General features: G+C 42.7%; 1 protein-coding gene across 1 annotated transcript in view; it reads right to left on the bottom strand.

The window, feature by feature from the left end:
• The window catches only part of LOC124620197 (nuclear pore glycoprotein p62-like), a 654,879-nt gene that overhangs the window by 30,324 nt on the left and 597,276 nt on the right, over positions 1 to 27,279 (bottom strand). Inside the window, exon 3 of the mRNA XM_047146865.1 lies at positions 23,339 to 23,629. Coding sequence (XP_047002821.1) covers positions 23,339 to 23,629 — 291 coding nt within the window. The remainder of the gene's footprint in view (positions 1 to 23,338; positions 23,630 to 27,279) is intronic.

The raw sequence follows: 27,279 nt of genomic DNA on the forward strand, positions 1-27,279 counted from the left end.
ACCACTGTGCTGTAAGGGTGCCTTGTGGTTCTGGTATGAAAAGAAATGGTACCCACAGCACAATTCCTGGCTGTCAGGCTGTAGAGCGGGTGGCTGAGCCGTGATGACAAGCGAAGACGCCTCTGGAAACGCTACAGACAGCAATGGGGTAGCAGCCTGACGGTCACCCAGCATACGTCCCTGGAACCGGGAGTGATGATGTAGGGTGCCATTTACTTCAATAGCAGGAAACATTTTGTTGTTCTTCGCAGCACCCATGGAGCTCAGCGGTATGTCAGTGATCCTTTACATCAGATTGATTGCGCTTTATGATAAGCCATTCTTGGCTTACACTCCAGGCCGCCCACACACGGTGAGAGATTGTATGCTTGTTTTCGTGCTTGCCATACCTGTCCTTGGCTGGCAAGATCAACGGATTACTCCCCAAATGAGAACGTTTGGAACATTATGGGCAGAGCCTCCAGCAAGGTAGGGATTATGATGATCTAACACGCCAGTTAGTCAGAATTTGGCACTATATCCCTCAGGAGGACTTTGAACAACTCTGACAACCAATGAAAATCCGAAAAACTGCTTGCATAAACGCCAGATGAGGACCAGCACGTTACCAAACTGGTCAATTTTGAAGCTCTGTGTCTTAAATAAATTATACATTTTTTTTCAATTTCAGTCATTTCTCTGCACATGTACATCATATCTACCGATTTCCTGTCCCATTCGGATAATTCCTTCGCGATGCGTCGTTGTTTATTTTGTCTTAGGATGTATATAGGTCGATCAAAAGTCATCGGAGAGGTCACTGATGCATGCGTAACGTACAAATGATTATACAAAGCAATTAAACAGGGAGACAGAAGTTTATTTAAATGTGTAGTTGTTGTATTCAAGAAGCAAGACTTGTTTTTCGATGAAGACAAGTACATAAGAAATTATATATATTATAGAATCACTCTGAAAACTGTCATTTTGTGTCAAATTCTATTTAAAACTCTATTTACTAATAGTATTCCACAACACTCTATTTCACGCTTTGAACAACCGAGCCACCGACAGCTTCCAGTTACGGTGAATGCATTATCTACATCTACATCCATACTCCGCAAGCCACCTGACGGTGTGTGGCGGAGGGTACCTTGAGTACCTCTATCGGTTCTCCCTTATAGTTCAGTAGCTGTAGGACTGCCGTGCGTATGTTGCAGATGCGAAGAAATGGTCCAAGGGGAACGGAATCCACAACTCACCGTTGTCCCGCAGAAACAAGAATATCAGTATATTGAATTATCGTATCGTAATTATTCTAGACCATTGAACAGCAAAGCGTTATTCGCGTTCAAATAGCTATCCACTGGGACATGTGTGTAACACCGGGGTAACGTTCAGATTATCTACCGGGGACAATTCCTCTGAGCTTAGACCAGGCTCAAAGCAACTACTTGTTTCTGCCGCGCACTTGCCATTGCCAGTCAAGAAACAACATTATTCTACATGTACACGACTACTTTGCATTTTGCAGTTACGAACCTTTCAGATGATTCACTGAAACACCTTCACTACATTGTCAGCCTTACATAAATTTTGCGTAAATAGCGGTAACGCTCAAGTTGACTAACCCGGTTCACCTCACGCTCATGGCAACAGCTACTTGTACATAGGTTGATGAAAAGGCATCCGAGAGGTCATTGATGCTTGCGTAACGTACAGATGATTATACGAACAGCTGCCATTGTCAGTCAAGAACACCACATGGTCAGCCTCGTAGATGAAATTTTTCGTGTCTATATCAGATAATAATCAGAACTGCAGTTTTAGAACCTGCGAATTCATTATTTGATACATTTAAAAATAATATATCATTTCATGTTTAGTTAAAACGTACGTTTGCAGGCAATTAATAATTGTAAGATTTATTACGAAAGTCTTTTCATTTGTTCTGGCACCTTTTGATAGCTCACACCAGGATTCAAAAAAAGTATGGTACCTCAAAAGCTTTGTAAGTTTGGCGACTACTGTCCTAGACTGACGTGTTTATATATGCTCTAAGCTAGGGATATTAGACCAGTTATTAACATTTCTTAAAGGCTGAAAAAAGGTTATTATTACATTACATTTTGTTATGTTCTCAGCAGTACGTCGTTTCGATTATAAGATGAATAGACATGAAAGTTAATTTCGTCACTTTAGTTGAGTGTGCTGTTTTTTTCCCAAACCGCTGCGTTAAGTTGAGCCAGTTATTGCCCCTTTGACTTCCCATTAGCTATTTTTTAGCTTTGTTTGCCGTGCCCAGAGCGGCGGAATATTATTGAAATCAATTAGATGCGAATTCTAGGGCCCTATTTTTGATTCTTATACTGCTCACATTTTCCACGTTATCCTTGTTTTCAGCACCTTCGTTCACCAGCGACAAACTTTAATAACTTGAATGTTTACCGAGCATTAGCGCTCTGGGACTGAGGACATTGAATAACATTTAACGAAATTTATGTTTCATCTCATTTTAGGAAAGGGGGTCCTCCAAACTGTTTGGCTAATTCATCAGTTTCTACTGCGTCTCGATGCACTATTTAGCACTAGAACGAAATGTTATTATACAGCATATGTGAAATGAAGGCGAACCAATCTTCTGATCAGTCTGTCAGCGCCTGCGTCACACTAAAGTTCTGAAATGAAACAGCAAAGTACCATTTAAAATGAGATCGTATCGTTCTTCTCCAGATATCAGGCTCGTTCGATGTAACAGGCTCATGTAGGCGCGAAACCGGGAAGTATTTTCGATCGCGGTTTGGTGACACTTCGCTGCTCCCATCTTATAATAGGCAATAATCGACGTTCGCTGATCTTTGGTTGGCACGCTCAATCGTTCATCAATGGCTGAGTGCCGGGGACTGCCAATTATCTGCTGTAAACTTTCGCCATCCTTCGAGAATACGATCGCGATTTTCAACACAGGGTACCGTTCACAAAATAGCTATCTAGTTAATACGTTACTTCTTGCTGATATACAGGAGCTTTAACTAACTAAACTTTGCGGTAAGGTGTGGTGTTGGTTGCCCTGTAAAGCTACAACAGCATTCGACTTGCCGAATTATTCAGATTAATAATGCAGTCAGAAATTTGGAAAATTATGAGTTTTTACTGATTTAGGTGAGTGTGTACACTAGTGGATGTCACTGATGTCACGAAAGCTACTCTCTGTGTTTGTTTGTGGTATACAGTGTAGTGGGAGAGCAGTTTGTAGGTAAATATGCTGTTTCCACTGCCGCACATTAACGTATGCGGTTTGTCGGATAACACTTCTGACTGCTGCGGAACGGAATCAGCAGGTAATGTAGTTAACTCATGATTGTGATGTTACTGATGGGACTTGGGCCCTCGGCAAGAGTCTGGCCTAGAGTTATTTACTGAATTTGCAAGATAGGATTGGCAAGCCGGCAAACACATTACCACACGCACTACTCGACATCGGCAGATGCCGTGTTGAAATTTCTCAATAAATGTGTGCTCGATGCTTTGCCAATAACGCGAGTGAGTAACGATCGGAAGATTTAGACAGATTGCAGCAGGAATGCTTCCAATTCTACTGGTGCCTAACATACCGTTACCGTTTTGTCAGGCAGGCCACATGTTACAAGCAGGGCGTTGCAACCGAATGCTGTTCTAAAGTAATATTGCGCAATAAGTTTGCGACAACCCTGTCCACAATATTAAACTGTATTCCAATACGAAATTCGATTTGCTGTACATAAGTTCTATGGACAGAACATTCCGTCAGAAAACCCGAATCGCAACTCTCGTGTAACTTACAGGCTTACATCTTCCGAAGAGAAAAGAAGTGGAGATCACGGCATAATGACTCATCGATGACGAAGACAAACTGAGACTGCATTCCCTACACAGTTCATATATATATATATGAAACAGGCGAAATACCCTCAGACTTCAAGAAGAATATAATAATTCCAATCCCAAAGAAAGCAGGTGTTGACAGATGTGAAAATTACCGAACTATCAGCTTAATAAGTCACAGCTGCAAAATACTAACACGAATTTTTTACAGACGAATGGAAAAACTAGTAGAAGCCAACCTCGGGGAAGATCAGTTTGGATTCCGTAGAAACACTGGAACACGTGAGGCAATACTGACCTTACGACATATCTTAGAAGAAAGATTAAGGAAAGGCAAACCTACGTTTCTAGCATTTGTAGACTTAGAGAAAGCTTTTGACAATGTTGACTGGAATACTCTCTTTCAAATTCTAAAGGTGGCAGGGGTAAAATATGGGGAGCGAAAGGCTATTTACAATTTGTACAGAAACCAAATGGCAGTTATAAGAGTCGAGGGACATGAAAGGGAAGCAGTGGTTGGGAAGGGAGTAAGACAGGGTTGTAGCCTCTCCCCGATGTTGTTCAATCTGTATATTGAGCAAGCAGTAAAGGAAACAAAAGAAAAATTCGGAGTAGGTATTAAAATTCATGGAGAAGAAATAAAATCTTTGAGGTTCGCCGATGACATTGTAATTCTGTCAGAGACAGCAAAGGACTTGGAAGAGCAGTTGAATGGAATGGATAGTGTCTTGAAAGGAGGATATTAGATGAACATCAACAAAAGCAAAACAAGGATAATGGAATGTAGTCTAATTAAGTCGGGTGATGCTGAGGGAATTAGATTAGGAAATGAGGCACTTAAAGTAGTAAAGGAGTTTTGCTATTTAGGGAGCAAAATAACTGATGATGGTCGAAGTAGAGAGGATATAAAATGCAGGCTGGCAATGGCAAGGAAAGCGTTTCTGAAGAAGAGAAATTTGTTAACATCCAGTATTGATTTAAGTGTCAGGAAGTCATTTCTGAAAGTATTCGTATGGAGTGTAGCCATGTGTGGAAGCGAAACATGGACGATAAATAGTTTGGACAAGAAGAGAATAGAAGCTTTCAAAATGTGGTGCTACAGAAGAATGCTGAAGATTAGATGGGTAGATCACATAACTAATGAGGAAGTACTGAATAGGATTGGGGAGAAGAGAAGTTTGTGGCACAACTTGACCAGAAGAAGGGATCGGTTGGTAGGACATGTTCTGAGGCATCAAGGGATCACCAATTTAGTATTGGAGGGCAGCGTGGAGGGTAAAAATCGTAGAGGGAGACCAAGAGATGAATACACTAAGCAGATTCAGAAGGATGTAGGTTGCAGTAGGTACTGGGAGATGAAAAAGCTTGCACAGGATAGAGTAGCATGGAGAGCTTCATCAAACCAGTCTCAGGACTGAAGACCACAACAACAACAACATATATATATATATATATATATATATATATATATATATATGTGTGTGTGTGTGTGTGTGTGTGTGTGTGAATGTGTATACCACAGCTTCTCCTAAACCAATGGACCAATCTGAATCAATCTTGGCACACATATCTCATGATATCAAGCAACAACCGGTGTGTGGGTAGGAACCACATAACTACCGTAGTACAGAAGATACGTCATCATAAACAATGGAATGCGTGGAAAACTATCACGTCATGTATGACGTTTAAGTGTATTACTTCTTTGTTAATAACTGTATTTGCAATAAATTTCGCAGGCAGTATTCACATATTCCGCTAAATGCACCACCAGAAGTGTATCCAAGTACCACCCAAAGTTCAGGATACATGACGTCATAAACGCTGAGAAGCTTGAGAAACCTGAGAAACTGCCGCACTGAGCAAGACGTTTAAATTTATTACTTGCTTTCAATTAACTCTGTTCGCAAAAAAAAAGAAAGAAAAAAGAAAAAGAAATTGTAGACAGTTTTCACATATGTACCTACAAAATTAAATTATTGTGTGACACATAGATCAGGACATTTGACGTCATAAACACTGAGATGTGTGATAAATTTCCGCACCATGTATGACGTTTACGTTTATTACTTATTTGCTACATCTTTCGCTGACAGTATCCACACATGCCACTGATTGTACGTACACAGATACATAGTTGCACGACACACAGTTCAAGAGATACACTATGTGATCAAAAGTATCCGGACACCACCAATAACATACGATCTTCATATTAGGTGCATTGCTCTGCACCTACTGGCAGGTATCAGCGACGTCGGAAGTCATTAGACATCGCGAGAGAGCAGAATCGGGAGCTCCGTTGAACTCACGGACTTCGAACGTGGTCAGCTGCTTGGGTGTCACTTTTGTCATACGTCTGTACACGAGATTTCCACACTCCTAAACATCCCTAGGTCCACTTTTTCCGATGTGATAGTGACGTGGAAACGTGGAAGGACACGTACAGAACAAAATCGTACAGGCCGACCTCGTCTGTTGACTGACAGAGACCGCCGACTGTTTAAGAGGGTCCTAGTGTGTAATGGCAGACATTTATCCAGAGCATCACACAGGAATTCCAAACTTCATCATCAGCCACTGCAAGTACTATGACAGTTAGGCGGGAGATGAGAAAACTGGGATTTCATGGTCGAGCGGCTGCTCATAAGCCACACATCACGCCGGTAAATGCCTGAGAGCTGGTACCTCAGGATAAGGTTACGATTGTGGACGGGGTCGTAATCAGTTACTCTCGGTTGCACAACAAATACGTAAACTTTGTTTAAAGAAATTAAAATTTTAAAACAGTTTCTTAAAAAAACACAACTGACTGTAAAACGGCTGAAGCCCTGAATTAGAAGTCAGAAGAACAATTCCATATAGCACATATTAAGATAAATGCTTCGTGTTAAAACAAATTATAACACAGCAACTGTCTTATTATAAAAGAAGTGAAATTATTACTCGGCTGAAGGCCACAAACAATTTCAAATAGCAAGCAGCTGAAGGCCTGAATTAGAAGTTAGGATAACAATTTCAAATAGCACACATTTTTAAAAAAGTACCTTGCTTTGAAAACAAGCCTGCTTAAAAAGAAACAACTTATTGTAACACGGCAGAAGTCCTTAATATGAAAGAAGTGAAATCATTGCTTGGCTGAAGGCCACACACAGCTTCAAATAACAAACGGCTGAAGGCCTGAATTAGAAGCTAGAAGAACAATTCCAAATAGCACTTTTAAAATAAATACCACGCTTTTAAAACATGTTTGCTAAAACAAATTACTGTAACACGGCTGAAGGCCTTATCACGAAGAAAGTGAAATTATTGCTCTGCTGAAGGCTACACCATCAATAATTAGAAAATTACAAATATCCTTAAAACAAACATCACAATCTAATGAAGCAGGACAAGCGTTCTCAGCAAGTGTTCCAAGGGTCGGCCTGGGGAGGTAACTCAAACATAAGGTAAGGTGAGACAGTCAGCCAAGAGTTGTACTCACGTAACAGGATGGCACCTCAACTAGGGGCAGCTTAAGCGCCGACCGACCGACTTACCAATCCGCATAACGCCCGATCACCGGTACAACGATGGAACATTTTTACGCAAAGTCGAAGAGGCAGACAGCACTAGGTCTTCAGAAAACACCCAATGACTAAGGAAACACTGGAACCAACGTAGATTTCCAAAAAAAAAAAAGTATGCACAGTACAAGAGGCTGTCGAACTAAACGCCGTGACGGACATCATCAACATGACGAGGAAAGGTACAGTGCGGGGCGGGGCGTTAGCGGCCCCAAGGTAGAAAATACCGCTGGTTGCACTTCACTAATAACAATAATACTAAATTCAATGACGAATAACAAATAGAGAAAGACGGCTGCCATATTTCACCCCCTCGAAACATTTCACTCATTGCCGCCAGACTCAGCGGCCTTGGGAGCAACAACCCTCCGACCAAAGGCGAGATCTCAGAATAGTCGAGGTTGCATTAGCAGTTAGCCCTTCAGTCACCTTAAACGCCCAGGGTTCGGTGTGCAACGAAGTGGCCACTCTCGCAGCTACTCCTCCTCGATCTGACACTGTCAGCACACCGCCAGCTGCCCCGGCTTGCCCTGGCGCTGCACGGACCTCCACACTGTTGCACCCCAACCAACCTGATGTCCGTTCGCAACTCCCTCGCAATCCAGCACGCAGACAGCATTAAAATAACTACTCATTCAAAAGCAGAAGGTACACACGGATCCGGGTAAACAATTCCACCAACAACTCACAATACTAAAGTCAGTCACTGTGAAACAACACGGACCAATTAAAGTCGGCACAAACACAGAGAAGCCAGAAGCGGTCGGAAGACCAAATGCACGTCGTCCGCTGCGACGGTCGACCGAACGAACAACCAAAGGTCGTCCCCAATCAGGCCAGGCACTGGAAAGATCCCAGTATACATCGTCGACTGACAACTTATTGCCATGAGGTCACTTCGACGGGTGGACACACACACACTCAGGTGAAAGTTGCGCTACTCGAATATCACGGTCCATTCAACTAAAAATCACTGAATCCTGTCCTTGACGTAGTCGTGCACTTTTGCGACCACATCCTTCCGTCGTACAGTGCATGTGTGTCGCCAGCGGTCGGGCGAGTACTGGCTGTCCGGACCTCACTGCTTCTCTGTCCCAACTCAACTCGCTCGACACACACGAGCCAGAAATACTAGAGGCTGCCCCAAAGATGGTACCACAGTACGCGCTATCGATAAGCGCTACTGCTGCCACTCACGGACAGACGAGGCGAGCAAGCGTAGTGGCGCCAGTGAACACACTAAGAAAACGAGACGCCACCTTCGCTATTACAAGATGCCAAGCTAAGAACGGCATCAACGCGAGCCGCACACGGCTCAATACCAAACGACGCCACGCTTGTTGTAAGGAGCGTATATATTTGACGATTGAACAGTGGAAAATCGTTGTGAGGAGTGGCGAATCACGGTACACAATGTGGCGATCCAATGGCATGCGGTGGGTATGACGAATGCCCTGTAAACTTCATCTGCCAGCGTGTGTAGCGCCAACAGTAAGATTCGGAGGCGGTGATGTTATGGTGTGATCGTGTTTTTCATGGAGAGAGCTTGCACGTCTTGTTGCTTTGCGTGGAACTACCACAGCACATGTGTCCTTTGATGTTTTAAGCACTATCTTGCTCCACGCTGTTGAAGAGTTGGGGATGGCGACTGCATCTTCGAACACGATGGGACATCTGTTCATAATGCAAGGCCTGTGGCGGGGTGGTTACACGACAATAACATCCCTGTAATGGACTTGCCTGCACAGAGTCCGGACCTTTGGGGTGTTTCGGCACGCCGACTTCGTGCCAGGCCTCACCTACCGACATCGATACCTCTTCTCAGTGCAGCACTCCTTGAGGAATTGGCTGCCATTCCCCAAGAAACCATCCAGCATGTGATTGAACTTATTCCTGCGAGAGTGGAAGCTGTCATCAAGGCTAAGGGTGGGCCAACACCATATTCAATTCCTGCCTTATCGATGGAGAGCGCCACGAACTCGTAATCATTTTCGGCCAGGTGTCCGGATACTTTTGATTGGAAATACGTGATGAAATTCCGTATCATGGATAAATTTTTTTGGCGTCTTTCAACCATGAAGCACAGACGTCTGTTGGCGAAAACGAGTGCCGTCTACAGAAGTAAGAAGAGGTATTTACTTAGAGACGTTTACAAAATCGTTTTATAGTCAGGCGAAGCGGCTGGGCCCGGTATACAGAAAATGCCGGAATCATGTTTCTTAATTGGGGCTCAGTACGTACACATTTGCACATTATAAATATTTCTCTGTGTGACTGTTTCATAATTTCAAAGGTGTTTTCACGAATACATGGAACTTGAAATTTTTGGCAATAATAAACCGGTCTTACTCCTCTCACAGCAGCTTTATCGCGAATAGGCATCAAGCGTTTTAACAAAAGGATGAAAACGTAAATATCATCGTCGGAGGAGAGACTGAACAGCTCTTCTATCGATCTCAGGTGCCAACTTTTGACTATCCCGAAATCTGGAGTCGAATGCTCCCGTGTGTGCACCGGACTCATCGAATTTCCTGTACTCTGAGTAGAACTTAATCTTGGTAAATCATTCACTGACTACGACAGTTTTAATTATACTTAAATCATACTGCCTTGCGATACCTTTTCAAACAGCCAAGAGCACTAACGCTTTCGCTTACGGGACCGGGATGCTGGCCGCCTCGCATATTGCCGACGAGGGCTGCTGAGCCGACCAGAAGGGGTGTGGTTTCTTGAGCAGTCCGCACATCCAGATTGATAAATACTGTGATGGTTGCAACGTCCCGCTCCAGGTACTCGCTATGCAAACGTTTAGAAATCTTCCTCCTTCTTAAACATGAGATTTACCCTAAACACTGATAGATGTGGTATACAGATTGCTCCCTGTGGGGGAGGGGAAGACTGACGTCTGGAGTGGTATTGGGCCACCAGTCTCGGCTAACACTACCCAGACAGATATATGACAATCCAACGCCGCAGAGCAATGGAAAAGAGAGAGAGACAGAAGAACAGAAGGACGGAAAGACTGCCTGTTTGATATGTCATACTGCAACACTCACACAACAGTCGAATCTCGACATAAATGCTGAATAATCCTTTGAAATGATTTGTTTCTTTTGTACGGTGTTTGTGTTTTCACAACGACTGTTTCAGTACCGAAATTGTGAACAGAGAAGAACGTTTATCGTTAGACGGCCTAATGAAAGCTTTAACTAATTCTTCTTTTCAAGAAAACAGTGACCACTACCACTGCAAAATATTGATATAACGTGCATAATACACACACACACACAACGCCGCGTGTTGAAAACGTACACTCACGTGCGTATGCAAGCGCGCACTCGCACAGACACATACACACACACACACACACACACACATGCAAAGAAACAAAAGCATAAGCGCTTGCACACACATGAACTCAGAGTGCAATCGACGATAACCTACATCCTTTTGAAACAGTCAAGTGTTACTGGAAAATTACGGCTGCTCAGTTGCATTGTACATAGGTAGTGTTCATTACTGTACTATCTTAACAGAAGATACAAGCGTACAATATTCCCTGCACGTGGGTACACCTAATAACTGAAATACACTTCTGAATTTTATGTTAGTGCCTTGGAAACGGAAGGCAGAGATCATATTACAGGGTTCAACGTTACTTCGACAGCATGGTCACTGGACTACATGCTCGGATTGCGAGAAAATTGGAAAGGAAATCGACCATGCGTTTTCAAAGGAATCATCTCGGCATTTTCTAGTATTGATTCAGGGTAATGACCAAAAATCTAAGTCCGAATGACCGAACGGGAATTTGAACCAAAGATCTGACGCTCGCCGTTATAGCATGCTAACCACTGCGCCATCTCGGTTAGTCCTTTGAAAAGTGTTTCATAAACTAGCAGAAAGCAGCTCAAGATCTCAAAGGCAATTTCGTAAATTTTTTGAGACAGGAAATATCTTTGCGGGCGAAATCTACCAAATGAAGGGTCAATGTCATTCAGTTTTCATAATCATTGTTTACTTAACAATAATTGACATGTGTTGTACTATCACGTAGAACAACATACCAAATGTTAACAGTTGTTTCGCCTCCAAACCTGCAGTTGACCACTTTTCACATTTTTACAATCATGTGCGTCCTTCATTCAATTTGGATAGTGTAATACAAGTAGCGCTCTCTTGCCTAAGACAGTCCACGGCAATTAGATTTTATTCAATAGCCATTCATTATTTTACTTCCCCTGCTTCTTCTGCAGTTCTTTGACTTCTAGAAGTAGATATTCTTATTTCCACAACTGTGTGTCTTTCGGCGTGTTACTCACTTGTAATTTCCATTCAGTGGTGCGTACACCGTGCATCCCTTTCGACAATCCTCTGTTCTGGGTAGATGTATATCGCCTCAGATTCTTTGCAGCTGTGATACTTGCATTTCGTTTGCTATTCTAAAGACTTCCTTGTGTTGCCAACTTCTTCTCCCAATGACGAGGGCTGTAAGCTGCGTAAAATCCAAACGACTTCATTCACTTGCCTGTTTGAACTGACTCCTTTCAAATGGTTCAAATGGCTCTGAGCACTCTGGGACTTAACTTCTGAGGGCATCAGTCCCCTAGAACTTAGAACTACTTAAACCTAACTAACCTAAAGACATCACACACATCCATGCCCGAGGCAGACTGTAGCGCCTAGAACCGCTCAGCCACTCCGGCCGGCTGACTCCTTTCACAGCAGCTGTTACAATAAGTATTACATTTCCCTCAGTTTTCTCCACAAGCAAGATGAGAAAACTTTCGGGAAGTCCATATCGTTCCAGTGGTAAAACATCATCATCTTCGTTATCATCAGTGAGAACATGTGTAACTGTCCTGTATCGTATTTTACGATGAGACATGATTCCTCCTTCCGTTGTCTGATGTAATCTGAAAACCAAAAAATGTGGTCCATGCTTCCGAATGCTGCGTCTGCAGATGACGAAACTAAATACCAGTGCAATGAACCTAACAGCGCCTGTAGCCAGAGAACTGTGGTAAGGGCACTGACCACCGCAGTCAACACGCCGTGCCCACAAAGCACCCTCACCGCGAGTTACTTCTTCACTCTGATCTATTCTCTTGATGCAATGACCGAGTCCTCGGACTGTAACCACCTTTCGAGAAGCTTCTACTTCAGGGAAGAATGCGGCAGTTTTTCTTCTGTACGATCATCCTCCAGTCAGCAGTATTCCCCCCCTCCCACCATGGGAGACATCCAGTCATCATCAGATAGCAGGACTGTGTTATGAGGCACACTTCTACATCTACATCTACATCTATACTCCGAAATCCACCTGACGGTGCGTGGCGGAGGGTACCTTGAGTACCTCTATCGGTTGTTCCTTCTATTCCAGTCTCGTATTGTTTGTGGAAAGAAAGATTATCATTATGCCTCTGTGTGGGCTCTGATCTCTCTGATTTTATCCTCATGGTCTCTTCGCGAGATATACGTAGGAGGGAGCAATATACTGCTTGACTCCTCTATGAAGGTATGTTCTCAAAACTTCAACAAAAGCCCGTACCGAGCTACTGAGCGTCTCTCCTGCAGAGTCTTCCACTGGAGTTTATCTATCATCTCCGTAACGCTTTCGCGAATACTAAATGATCCTGTAACGAAGCGCGCTGCTCTCCGTTGGATCTTCTCTCTCTCTTCTATCAACCCTATCTGGTACGGATCCCACACTGGTGAGCAATATTCAAGCAGTGGGCGAACAAGTGTATTGTAACGTGCTTCCTTTGTTTTGGGAATCTCAGTCTGGCATCTGCTTTACCGACGATCTACTTTATATGACCATTCCATTTTAAATCACTCCTAATGCCTACTCCCAGATAATTTATGGAATTAACTGCCTCCAGTTACTGACCTGCTATATTGTAGCTGAATGATAAAGGATCTTTCTTTCTATGTATTCGCAGCACATTACACTTGTCTACATTGAGATTCAATTGCCATGCCCTGCACTATACGTCAATTCTTTGCAGATCCTCCTGCATTTCAGTAAAATTTTCATTGTTACAACCTCTCGATATTCTAAAGCATCATCCACAAAAAGCCTCAGTGAACTTCCGATGTTATCTACAAGGTCATTTATGTATATTGTGAATAGAAACGGTCGTATGACACTCCCCTGCGGCACACCTGAAATCACTCTTACTTCGGAAGACTTCTCTCCATTGAGAATGACATGCTGCGTTCTGTTATATAGGAATTCTTCAATCCAATCACACAGTGGGTCTGATAGTCCATATGCTCTTACTTTGTTCATTAAACGACTGTGGGGAACTGTATCGAACTCGTTGCGGAAGTCAAGAAACCTGCATCTACCGAGGAACCCGTGTCTATGGCCCTCTGAGTCTCGTGGACGAACAGCGCGAGCTGGGTTTCACACGGAACCCATGCTGATTCTTACAGAGTAGATTTCTAGTCTCCAGAAAAGTCATTATACTCGAACATAATACGCGTTACAAAATTCTACAACTATTCGACGTTAGAGATATAGGTCTATAGCTCTGCACATGTATTCGGCGTCCCTTCTTGAAAACTGGGATGACCTGTGCCCTTTTCCAATCCTTTGGAACGCTACGCTCTTCTAGAGACCTACGGTACACCGCTGCAAGAAGGGGGCACGTTCCTTCGCGCACTCTGTGTAAAATCGAACTGGTATCCCATCAGGTCCATGGACCTTTCCTCTTTTGAGCGATTTTAATGGTTTTTCTACCCCTCTGTCATCTACTTTTATATCTACCATTTTGTAATCTGTGCGACAATCTAGAGAAGGAACTACAGGGCATTCTTTCTCTCTGAAACAGCTTTGGAAAAAGACATTTTGTATTTCGGCCTTTAGTCTGTCATCTTCTGTTTCAGTACCATTTTGGTCACAGAGTGTCTGGACGTTTTGTTTTGATCCACCTACGGCTTTGACATAAGACCAAAATTTCTTAGGATTTTCTACCAAGTCAGTACATATAATTTTACTTTCAAATTCGCTGAACGCCTCTCGCATAGCCCTCCTCACACTACATTTCGCTTCGCGTAATTTTTGTTTGTCTGCTGTGAAGTTCCCTTTGTGTCGGTCGCTGCCATGAAGACAAAGACAAGATGGAACTGTAACACAGCTTCCACCGCCGTTAAGGCATTCACATGATCTGGGGCTGGAACAGAGTTCTCCCCAGCCCTGCGCCGCTGGAGCGTGACGCAGTCAGCTGTAGCTGTTCATTCTCCTTTGCAGAGTTAGGGGCACCGGCCCGAGACCCACAAGAGGCGCATACGTCACAGCACGTTACACTGCAGGTCTTAGAGTGCCGCCGGGAAGCGAGTAATTATTTGGGACGAGTTTAATAACTCCTGACTGTGCGTTTAAGTGTATGCAAGCTCTCGAAAGCACACGTCAAATCTAAGACATTTACATAGTACCTTTCCAATTACGTATTGATTTCCCGTGAGTCCTGCACGGAGCCTTGTGTCAGAAGTTCGTCGCAGGGCCCGTATTTCACGTGAGCTCCGGCTGGCTTAGGCGGGAAAACAGCAGTTGACACGAACGGGCCAGTTATAGGCTCAGTTGCACATCGCAGGTGCCCGATACAGCATCAGCGACAAGGCAGATGTTGCAAGGAAAACGCGTCAGGAGACTGTATCGGCTTATTTGTCGCACTCTCCGAGTCTCCAGAAATCAACACTCACTCTAAAAAAGACTGAATCAGAGTAGATAGGAGGCAATAAAGAGCTTGTATTTACGCATTGCCTTCTTCTGCTGTACGTACATCCATCTCCGGTAGGGAATCACGGGCCCTATGACCTACTCGAAGTAAAAAGTGGGATAGCTTGGAGACTGATTGATGGAGAAGAAGTTTGATGAAGATCGACGGAGAAAAGGGAAGGATTACAGATGGTGTGGCGAACAGTAAGACGCAAATGGAGGCACAGTTCTCAAGAAACGTCATGGACAACAGCCACATCTATAAGTAACATCTTTCACTGTAACTTAAAATCACTCGTTGGATTCCCTGCATCTTTGATTTTCTCCTCTCCCTACTTTTTCCGTAGTGTCGGTATTACACACTGGCAGTAGTATTTTTTAATGGAGCGAAGGATTAACAATCAAGATAAGTAATATGCATCCAGTGCAATTTAGCCTGGCGCTCCCCGCCGCGCAGAAAGTCGTTAGCCGTAGTGTGATATGCCACCAAAAACTACCCTACACCAGCCACTGAAGAGAGAGGGCCTGGCTCAGGCGGGGGAAACATTATATTCCCCGAAAACTTGCATAAGTATGCTGGAAGATCTAGAAGTGCTTTAAAAAAATTTTGTAGAGCGAAAGCTTCAGGATAATTAAGACCGAGGTTAGCACCATGCATGACGGTAGTTAAGGATAAATATGACGTACGGATTAAAGTCATGGTCACTGAGTTTAAGTTTGAAACTTTAGGACCAAAAATTTGGGAATAATCGGAGCCCTCAAGGAAATTGTAACGGTTACTATTTAGTTAGATGAGTTTAAGCGTTGGTACAGCAATATAAATTAGAACAAGAACAAGGAGTCACAACAGTATTGTTCAGTTGGGCCCACTCTCTTCGCATCATGCAGCATTTCTCCAAAACACTAGAGCGGTGAGTTACCACGTGGATGCGAGATGTGGAATTAGCCATGACATCATCAGCTGGACCGTTCCAGGTAGGTCTCTCAACAAGCAATGTTCATCTTAGTGGTAGATCTACCAACAATAAGCGGCCAAGCGATCGACGTGACATAGCTGGAAAGTCTGTCCCATGTTAGGAACGTATCTGGAAGTAAAGGAATTAACGGAATTTTTATGGAGCGCAATAACATCAAATTCACCATGAAAGTAGGAAAAAACGATACATTGCATTTTCTTGGTGTTCTCATCAGCTCCAAATGGATGCCTTGGCCACAGCGTCTACAGAAAACCTACACGCACTGATTTATACTTGCACGCCATCAGGCATCAGAACATGGCACAAAAGTACACAAGCACTGGTAAGTTGTGCAAGAACGATACCAGACGTCAATAATCTTCCCCCATGACATGAGTCAATTATGCAAGGTCTTCAGGAACGACAGCTCCAACTTTCAGCAAATAAATGGAGTGATATCAGGCAAGAATCACAACCAGATCATTTACGAGGAGCATGAAGAGAAACCTGCTTTTCCTGCTATTCAGTGCCTTTGTTTCAGCAAGATAAGCTGCTTCATGAACAGACGAAAAATAAAATCGATCTTCAGACCTCCAATAAGAATCCTGCAGTGAGACTAGTTAAGGACACGGCGTGTCTCAGAACAACTGGAGTCCACAAGATACCTTGCGACTTTGGCCAATCTTACGTCGTACAGATAGTGCGTTCTATAAAACAACACAGGAAGGAGCATGAGAGATTTTATCGTATATGCTACACCGAGAAATCCGCTTCAGCTGAACGTTCTCTAGGTAAGAGTCACCGAATGAAGTATGTAGAAACGTCTGTCGCGGCTTGCACTGTCGGCATCTAGGAGTGTATAATCACAAGTCACAGATTACACGCTTAATAGAGACTGCAGCCTGCAGCTCAGAGCGGCGTAGGATCCAGCGATCGCGGGGTTGCAGCTGGCGCATCGAACGTATGCCCATACATGGCGATGTCGTGGGCACCAGTGATGTCCAGCTGACGGCTAGCTTATATAAGGGTGCCTCAGCAGTCCATCAGCATTCATTTCACTTGACGATGGCCAAGATGTTCCTGAGCGTACCATTTTATCCATGTGATGCAGGTGTAAGTCCGAGAACATTGTATATGATTCCTAGCTGAGAAACCAGGCGTTTCCCATGAATTTATTTAGAGCTGTGCTTCCACGCACTTGCCTCGCAACCTCTGGCCTTGTGTTTAATATTTGTGACATTATATCTCCTGAAATATGTGTCTTAGGGACATCATTTTCCAGGTACACCCAGTGACATATGTAGAAACTTTATTTATTGTGAATAGAGTCAGCAGCAGAGAAGTAATATAACTAAATGTCAAGCATGATGCGACAGCTTTTTACGCATCTAATTGTTTATAACGCCATGTGCCTTGAACAATGTATCGCAAAATGATATACCGTCAGACTTGCATTCAGTAATATACAGAGAGGTCCATTGATAGTGACTGGGCCAAATATCTCATGAAATAAGCATCAAACGAAAAACCTACAAAGAACCAATCTCGTCTAGCTTGAAGGGGGAAACCAGATGGCGCTATGGTTGACCCGTTAGATCGGGCTGCCATAGGTCGAACGGTTGTCAACTGCCTTTTTTTAAAAATAGGAACCCCCATTTTTAATTACATGCTCGTGCAGTACGTAAAGAAATGTTAAGATGGACCGTTTACCAATTGCGGAAAAGGTCGATATCGTGTTGATGTATGGCTATTGTGATCAAAATGCCCAACGGACGTATGTTATGTATGCTGCTCTGCATCCTGGACGACATCATCCAAGTGTCCGGACCGTTCGCCGGATAGTTACGTTATTTAAGGAAACAGGACGTGTTTAGCCACATGTGAAATGTCAACCACGACCTGCAAAAAATGATGATGCCCAAGTAGGAGTTTTAGCTGCTGTCGCGGCTAATCCGCACATCAGTAACAGACAAACTGCGCGAGAATCGGGAATCTCAGAAACGTCGGTGTTAAGATTGCTACATCAACATCGATTGCACCCATACCATTTTTCTGTGCAACAGGAATTGCATGGCGACGACTTTGAACGTCGTGTACAGTTCTGCCACTGCACACAAGGAAAATTACGGGACGACGACAGATTTTTTGTACGCGTTCTATTTAGCGACGATGCGTCATTCATCAACAGCGGTAACGTCCGGCATAATATGCGCGATTGGGCAATGGAAAATCCACGATGGCTGCGACAAGTGGAACATCAACGACCTTGGCGGGTTAATGAATGGTGCGACATTATGGGAGGAAGGATAATTGGCCCCCATTTTATCGATGGCAATCTAAATGGTGCAATGTATGCTGATTTCCTACGTAATATTCTACCGGTGTTACTACAAGATGTTTCACTGCATGACAGAATAGCGATGTACTTCCAACAAGATGGATGTCCGGCACATAGCTTGCGTGCGGTTGAAGCGGTATTGAATAGCGTATTTCATGACAGGTGGATTGGTCGTCGAAGCACCATACCATGGCCCGCACGTTCACCGTATCTGACATCCCCGGATTTCTTTCTGTGGGGAAAGTTGAAGGATATTTTCTATCGTGATCCATCTACAACGCCTGATAACATGCGTCAGAGCATTGTCAATGCATGTGAGAACATTACGGAAGGCGAACTACTCGCTGTTGAGAGGAATGTCGTTACACGTATTGCCAAATGCATTGAGGTTGACGGACATCATTTTGAGCATTTATTACATTAATGTGATATTTACAGGTAATCACGCTGTAACAGCATGCGTTCTCAGAAATGATAAGTTCACAAAGGTACATGTATCACAATGGAACAACTGAAATAAAATGTTCAAGCGTACCTACGTTCTGTATTTTAATTTAAAAAACCTACCTGTTACCATCTGTTCGTCTAAAATTGTGAGCCATACGTTTGTGACTATTACAGCGCCATTTATCACAAAGCGGAAAAAGTGGTCCAACTAAAACATTCATATTTCTTTACGTACTACACGAATATGTAATGAAAATGGGGGTTCCTTTTTTTAAAAAAACGCAGTTGACCTATGGCAGCGCCACTAGCGGGCCAACCATAGCGCCATCTGGTTTCCCCCTTCAAGCTAGACAAGTTTCGTTCTTTGTAGTTTGTTCGTTTGACGCTTATTTCGTGAGATATTTGGCCCAGTCACGATCAATGGACCCCCTCCCCCCCCTGTATATGTGCATACTGTCTGTGAATTGCTTCGCAAATGCATTTCGTAGTAAAGAATTAAAAAGTTTTACATCATGTCTCATGTGGTGCTTGTAGCATTAACTGAGGAAAAATAGTAATCGAGGAAAATATCTTGGTTTGGTTTGGTTGGTTGTTTGGGGGAAGAGACCAAACAGTGAGGTCATCGGTCTCATTAAGGATGGGGAAGGAAGTCGACCGTGCCCTTTCAAAGGAACCATCCCAGCATTTGCCTGGACTGAATTAGGGAAATCACAGAAAACCTAAATCAGGATGGCCGGACGCGGGATTGAACCGTCGTCCTTCCGAACACGAGTCCAGTGGGCTACCACTGAACATTTTTTGTATGATTATTTTGTATGGGTTGTCAGCGAGAAAAAAATTAGTAAAGGTTTGGACTGATGTGTAAACTTTGTTGCGAGTTGTAAAGTTGTCTTATTCTGAAATATTGGATAAATAAAGTCTGCGAAATCATGCGACACGGGCAACGCTACTTTTCCACCCCCACCTCCAACACTTTGATGAATATTAATTTTAACTTTAATAATCAACAGCCTCAGTTGCACCGTTTGCCTAGAATTTACCCAGGTTTCAGTCGGAATAAACCGACCTACTTCAGAATAACAGTAACTACCGTTTGTCCATAGCAGACATCGGCAAGCTAAAACTACAGATCCATAAATCATCGTCAGACAGTTAAAACTTGTCTGAATCTGCCTCGGCCCCACTTCGCGTCCGCGATGCGGCAGCCACGACTGCTGTATTGGAAGATTTTACAATCTGACGATAATTTATGGATTTGTAGTTTTAGCTTGACGATGTCTACTATGGACAAACGGTAGTTACATTTATTCTGAAGAAGGTTGGGTTATTCCAACTGAAAACTGTTGATTATTAAAATTAAAATTAATATTCATACAGTTGCTGACCGGGCCGCGAAAGGTTGAAGATATTTAACGTTGATGAATAGGTGGATCTTACCCAAACAGCAATTATTGTCTGACAGTAAGGTATACGTGTACCAAGTATGGTCGAAATCGGCCAACTGGTTAAGGGAGGAGATGAGAAACACGCATACAAACAAACAAACAAACACACACACACACACACAAACACACACACACACACACACACACATATTCATACATGCATTGTTGCAATGTGTATGGATCAAAGAAGGAATCCGTATACGAGACTTGCTGTACCCTATTATAGCCTATTAGGATTGCCGCTTTCGGCGCGTGATACAGGTCACATTTGGATCAACGTAATGACAGAAGAAGAAAAATTGGTGTGATCGTATAAAATTGTTAATAATATACTATCACACCGGTATTACAGTAGAAAATGTCAGAAAATGAACTGTGTTACAGGTCGAAACCAAACAAAACGTAAAAAGTGACCTACACGGAGTCTTTCTTGATTACAGTTATCTTGATCGTGGTTCCCAGAGATGTGATGCCTTCAGTTGTAATATTTTAGTTCTATCCGTAATCCAGTAGTCAGCGTCTATTTATTCGTTGAAATAAAGTGCCTGATAAAGAAGGGAAAATTCCAGGAGTTAAGACCGGATGTCAATGTAATTGTGTACATGTGCACACCATCGCCCGATGTATAAATGATTAACTAACTAACTCTTTACGAAGAGGACTCGAAGGACAAGCAGTACCTACCGACCGCCGTGTTGTGTTCTGTTTGTTTTCGCCGATTTGCTTCAGAACTTGCAAGATCTCATCCTTTTTTTTACGTTTGAGCATTGTCTAAAATATAAGTCAACTATTTATTAAAAAATACTCCAAGTACTCTTTACACACTTTTCACTTTTTATTTTCGATTTATGTTCAGCCACTGTACCACTTTCATTACTCATACATCACTGTTTGTTTTTGTTCATCACTGCACTATTTTTTTCGTTTCCTCCCTCCGTCATTGATAAGAAAATGACGTTCGAACTTTGCTTTACATGCCCCTACCAATGGGCAGACCCACCAGTGGCGTATTCCAAAACACAGCAAAAAGGCTTTATATGGTTCACTATGTTCCAGAGCAGTCCACAACATTCGAGAGTGTTCTGGAATGTTCCACAACGATTTGGGATGATTCCGAACATTCTTGGATCTTCCCAAATTTTCCAGACTATTTCCGAACATTCCAGAACATATAGGATCATTGCGGAACATTCCACAACATTCTAGAATGTTGTGGAATGCTCTCAAATTCTCTCGAAAGTTCTGGAATGTTCTCGAATACTCTCGAATGTTCTGAATTCTCTAAAAATTTCCAGATTCCGAAATGTACAATTGTTATCTTCAAAAGCACGGATTCAGGTAAAACTCTTATTCCTGGATGGTAACAGAAGGCTACCACACCATACGATTCGCTTGATCGAACAGGGACGCGTTTCTGAGTTTTAGCGGTACGCATATAGAACACTTACTTTTATAATATTGATTAATTACCTATTTGTCTTTTTTAACTGTAACAGCACTGAGTGCTACAGATGCAAGATACGGAAAATCGTTCGCCAATACTGGACGTTTCGGGACTGGGTTCATAAAAGGCATAGAAATCATAATATAGTGGTTTTGATGCTTCAGATCTTTCACATAGTCTCGCCCCAATTTAGTACAACGTACAGAACGTTCATACAGTCAAGTGAAAAAAAGTAATATAAGTTCCTCTTTCACATGTTGTTAAAATTGCGTGTGACATTGGCTTGAATACAGATACGTTGTCAAACCGTTGGTATTTGATGTGAATATTTGCACATTGACGTTTTGCGACAAGTTAATATCGATAATGCTAAGCCTCTTCAACCTCGATTACTTTTCCAGACAAGATCTGTCCGTGTTTTGCCTTTCAGCCAAGTCGCAATAGCCGTCCATGAGTGGCTTTTTGTTCGGGACTCATGGTGTGTGGGACAAACTTTGTCCATACTTTTCTCTTCTTTAAAAATTTCGAGAGAATGTCTTGGAGACTTGATTTTGAGATGTTGCTCCACTGCGACCTGTGACACAACAACCTTGACAAAAAACAGTAGCACGCCTGCTCACAAATGGCTGGTCGCATGCACAGTTGCTCAAAAATGGTTCAAATGGCTCTGAGCACTGTGGGACTCAACTGCTGAGGTCATTAGTCCCCTAGAACTTAGAACTACTTAAACCTAACTAACCTAAGGACATCACAAACATCCGTGCCCGAGGCAGGATTCGAACCTGCGACCGTAGCGGTCTTGCGGTTCCAGACTGCAGCGCCTTTAACCGCACGGCCACTCCGGCCGGCTGCACAGTTGCTGTTCACACTTTTTAGTTCAAGTTACCACAGTAGCTACTGTTCTGACGTAGCTTCTACATAAGAGATACAGCAAGTCCCGTAACTTTCACGATGGACCGACTACACTGAATTGGTGCACAACTGTTTTCGTGAGTTATTATTTAAATTACAACATTCGTTAAACAGCTACTATATTATAAATCTGCTATTAGTTGCCACTTATACATCATCATACGTGAATAGCTAAATGAATGTGAAGCAGTATCATAAGTTTACGTATTCATTAACTACGAAGAAGCAGTGGTACTGTGTGTATGACTGTGAGTCTTCTTAAAAAGTTTTCATATCGTTGACCATTTTTGTATGGTGTGAGAGATTCTTAAAAATCTTCTAACCAATCTGAAATGGTCCATTATGAATCACTCGTCTAAGTCTGTATTGTAAGCACTTACTTAAAATACCTCAAACATTAATTTGCCATCGTGTCACATATTTCTAGTATGACAACCATTTCGAGTAAGATTAAATGGTACTTCGTTAAAATTTTGGTAAAATGTGCATCATATGGCACCAATAGATCAATTGCGATAAATTGAAAACCTCTCGCTGTACTCTACTACAATATGCCTTCCTCTTTAAAGTAGTCCAATCGTGAGAAGAAGATAGGTACTGCAAAATCAGATACAATAAAGCCAATGAGAGGATAGTCTAAACGTCATTATCGGTGTCTTACCGTCCAGGTGGTCGAAGTCGAGGAACTTGGTGGGCATCCAGGCGGACTCGTTGTGCGTCCAGTATCCGGGATTCGCCCGAGGCCTCGGTTCTGGTGCTGCCATCAGCGCCGCCAGCCTGGGTGCAGGTGGCGTCGACGCTGGTGTCGTTAGCGCCGCCAGGGTAGACACGAGGCGTGAGCGGGATGCGGGGGCGGACGAGACGCTCCACAAGGCAGGGCCGGAAGCAGCGGCGGCGGAATGGGAGGGCGTCGCCAACGCAGCGTCCACCGAGGAGAGGGCCGCGATGTCATCTGCAAAAGCACCCGCATGTCGGTGACAGCACAGTTCAAAGCTAGAGTGGTCACGCTGTCTGCTGTGAAGCTTCTTAGCGTCTGGCAGTTGAGGACAGACTAGCGACCGAAGCTGCAACAAAGACACTCATCATTTAGTGTCATATGTCTTATAAGATTAACGTGCTTTTTTATATCTTTTTATACTCAATTTGCCAAATAATTGTTATAATTTACAACCCAATGGTTACTAAAACGTCGAAAGACCTAAACATTTTGTAAATTCAGACCCCCCCGGCCCCCATCAGAGTTTCGTGTCTGCATATGAAGGCTAATATCAAGAAATTCTGTACAGATTTTGATACGATTTCCTCTGTTAACTATAGGAAGATTTTGTGCATATCACTATACGTTATAAAGAACTATTCCTTCAGTGGGCACTTTGTGCTCCCCATAATTGCTTCGGTTTATCCTGTAGTATTTTCCTGTACTCATTAGGATGTTCATTCCAATCAACACGAACTTTTATTCCTCATTTCTTTGCCTGAAGATATCACTGTTGTAATCGGATCTTATCACTGACATCATTAAACCTCTAATTTTAATGCTGTCTTGAATCTTGCTTTTATTTCAGTCATCGCTTCTTCGATGTGCAGATTGAATGGTTGGAGCAAAAGACTACCTCCTTGTCCTACCAGTCATTAATCCGAGAACTTCGATCTTAATCTTCCATTCTTATTGGTGACTCTAGGATCTTGTACATGCTGTATATTATCTGTCCTCTCTTATAGGTTACCATTATGAGAATTTCGAACACCTTGCTCCTGAACAGCAGTAAGTAGACCTTGCTTCTACGATTTCATAAGTACTATCTTTGTTTCTGCTGAAGCTTTAATTCTTTTACTAAGTCACTTGATACTGTTGGCTCGATTACTACAAGGAAGAGCGCTGACGTGAGAATGTCGTCATCAGTCTGGAAGATAGGTCTCGGGATGAGTGCGGCTTCGATGCTTGCAGAACAGTTTGTAGTGTCTCCGCGTTCAGACTGCTCCGCCCGAGTACTTTATGAACGCGTCCTTTTACCGAACCAACCATTCTTTCCCAGCTAAGCGACATATGGGGCAATCCCCATCCACCTGTTAAGGTGTGCAGGTATCCTTGCTAGGGCCAGGGAAGACGCAGTCCAAAACGTTGCATTTCCAGTCTCACAGTCGTGTAGAGTTGCAGGAATAACGCAACAGTCTCGTTCCCAACAACATGATTGGTAGTTCAAACTTAGGATTGTTGTCGTCTTGATAGGCGCTGAAATATTTGTGCTACACGTCAGGTATGCATTAAGTATATCCGTTTCCCCAAACGTGATATACAAAACGGCGCCATATACACAGAACCGTCACAAAAAGCGTGAACCCGTGAGCTTCTGTTTTCAGAGGTTAAGATCTACCTGGACAGACATACGAGTATATTAGTTCCGGGAGTGACGGTAACTTTGTACACCATTTCGAGACAAGGCGATTAGGCAGGTCTTTGTGGGTACAGAAAAGACTGATAATGTACAGCGTATATGAGAAGTGAGAAAGAACATTTGGAATTGAAGACCAACAGCAAAGTGCTCGGATTAATAATGTTGTACGACAGGGATCGAGCCTTTCTCCTCAGCTTTTCCAAGGACGTAGCTAGGATTTTGTCTCAGGAGAGGTCAATCTTAGGGAAGACATTAAAAGGGGTCATTCTTTTCATTTATTCTGAAAACACATTTACTTATTTTCTAATTTTACGTACACAATTTGCTTTCGGGAGGCTTTCGTAAAAGTAGTACTCGTATTGGTCAATAAAATTAAGCAAGAAAGGCTGTTTTTGAAAATGTATAACACATATTCTCAACAGTACGAGAAAAATCCCCACGCACAATTAGATGTTTCTTTATTTGCCAATATAACTTAAGCTTATTTTGAAATGAATTAAAATTCTGAAATGATGTATTTTCCATTTGCTGACAAAATACAGTTCATTTTTCTAATATCAAATTCGATATCGCAAAGTAGAAGACTCTTAACGTTGGGTTGAATAGCTTGTAAAGTTAAAAGGGTTCAAACTGCATTTGACAATAGCTGTCTTTCTACTACTACATACTATTATTTTAATTTGTGGTATATCCGAAACAAAGTTAGATTTCCTTCGGCGCTTCAAAACATCCAAAGTAACTCTGTTCAGTCTGGAGTTTTATAAAAGTATATTTCATTTCATTAAAGTTCTACAATTTTCTTAAGTGGCGCTGAACCTCTTTTCAAATTATTATTTCAGCGTTCAAGTTCAAGCTATAGCAACCAAATGTATTCAGAAATCGAAATGGAATACATAAATACTATGAACAATAGTTCTCGGACTTTACTATTGATTCTACCATTTATTTCAGCTAGACTTCCAATGTATACCGCCTCAAAAATGGGTTAGCATTTGACCATGATAATATGGGTATACAGTCTTTGACGCCAATAAACGCTTTTACGATGTACAATATAAGTCATCGTTTATATGACGTATACTAAGAAATTCGTTACAGGTATGACGGCTGTAGCCATTGTTTCAAGGATATTACGAATGAGACACTTCACAACAGAATCTTCTTCTTCTACGTGATCAGGCCCGGTGGACCGCAAGCTGCTGCAAGTTTCCTCCTCCATTGTATTCTGTCCATTGCTGCTATCTGCCATCCGTCCACATCTATTAATGCTTGGATTAAATCTTCATGGAGACCATCAATCCAGCGTTTCTTGGGTCTCCCAGGGGCTCTCTTTCCAGTAGGTGTGGAATCCACGAGCTTCCGAGGCCATCTGTGAACTTCCACCGGGCCACATGTTCGGCTCACTGCCTTCGTTTGGCTTTGACAGTTTCTGCTACGTTGCTTTGCTGGCATAGTTCCTCAAGGTCTATTCTTAACACAATATCGTAGTAAAACTTCAAAACATGAAATATTGCCGTACCACAGAGAGCCATTTTTATGCCGTGAAACGTAGCACAAAATGACGATGGCTACCACCTTCCAGTTTAAATATCGCTGAACTACGCATACTGGCGAAATCAAACACAAAACAATATTAAAATTAAATACTGTTTGCGAGAGAAATAAAGAACTATGCCTCAAATGATGGTAAATACTGTAACAAAAGTAACAAAAATATTGTTGTATTACTGTTTCTTCTATTTTACTTAGCATTTCAGCTCAATGAATGAGCTTGCAGACGGAGTGTTAACACACTGTATTCACCCTCTGAAAGAACGGGCTTAAATCTTCGTTTGGCTACTCTAGCTCACGTGTCTCATGCATTCCCTGAACCACTGAAGGTGAGATGAGAGGTGAGATTGTTCATTGAGAGATAAAGTGAGAGAGAGAGAGAGAGAGAGTGACAGAGTGAGAGGGTTGGGGGGGGGGGGGGGGGTGGAGAGAGAGAGAAGTTGTCGGTTGCTTTAATAATACTTGTCCAGTTCTAACTATTGTTAAACCTCTCAAGATTTCTCCGTCAACTGACGTTAAGCCTTTATCTTTTTTCCGTCCTTTTTCCATTAAAAGTCTCAAGTTTCGAAGCTAGATAAAATGTGAGTGCTAATTTAATGCAGAAAAATAATGTAAACTTTGCCAGCACAGCGGAGTGACAGGAATTTTCAGGTAT

Source organism: Schistocerca americana, chromosome 6, assembly GCF_021461395.2.
Source record: "Schistocerca americana isolate TAMUIC-IGC-003095 chromosome 6, iqSchAmer2.1, whole genome shotgun sequence".
Lineage (NCBI taxonomy): Eukaryota > Metazoa > Arthropoda > Insecta > Orthoptera > Acrididae > Schistocerca > Schistocerca americana.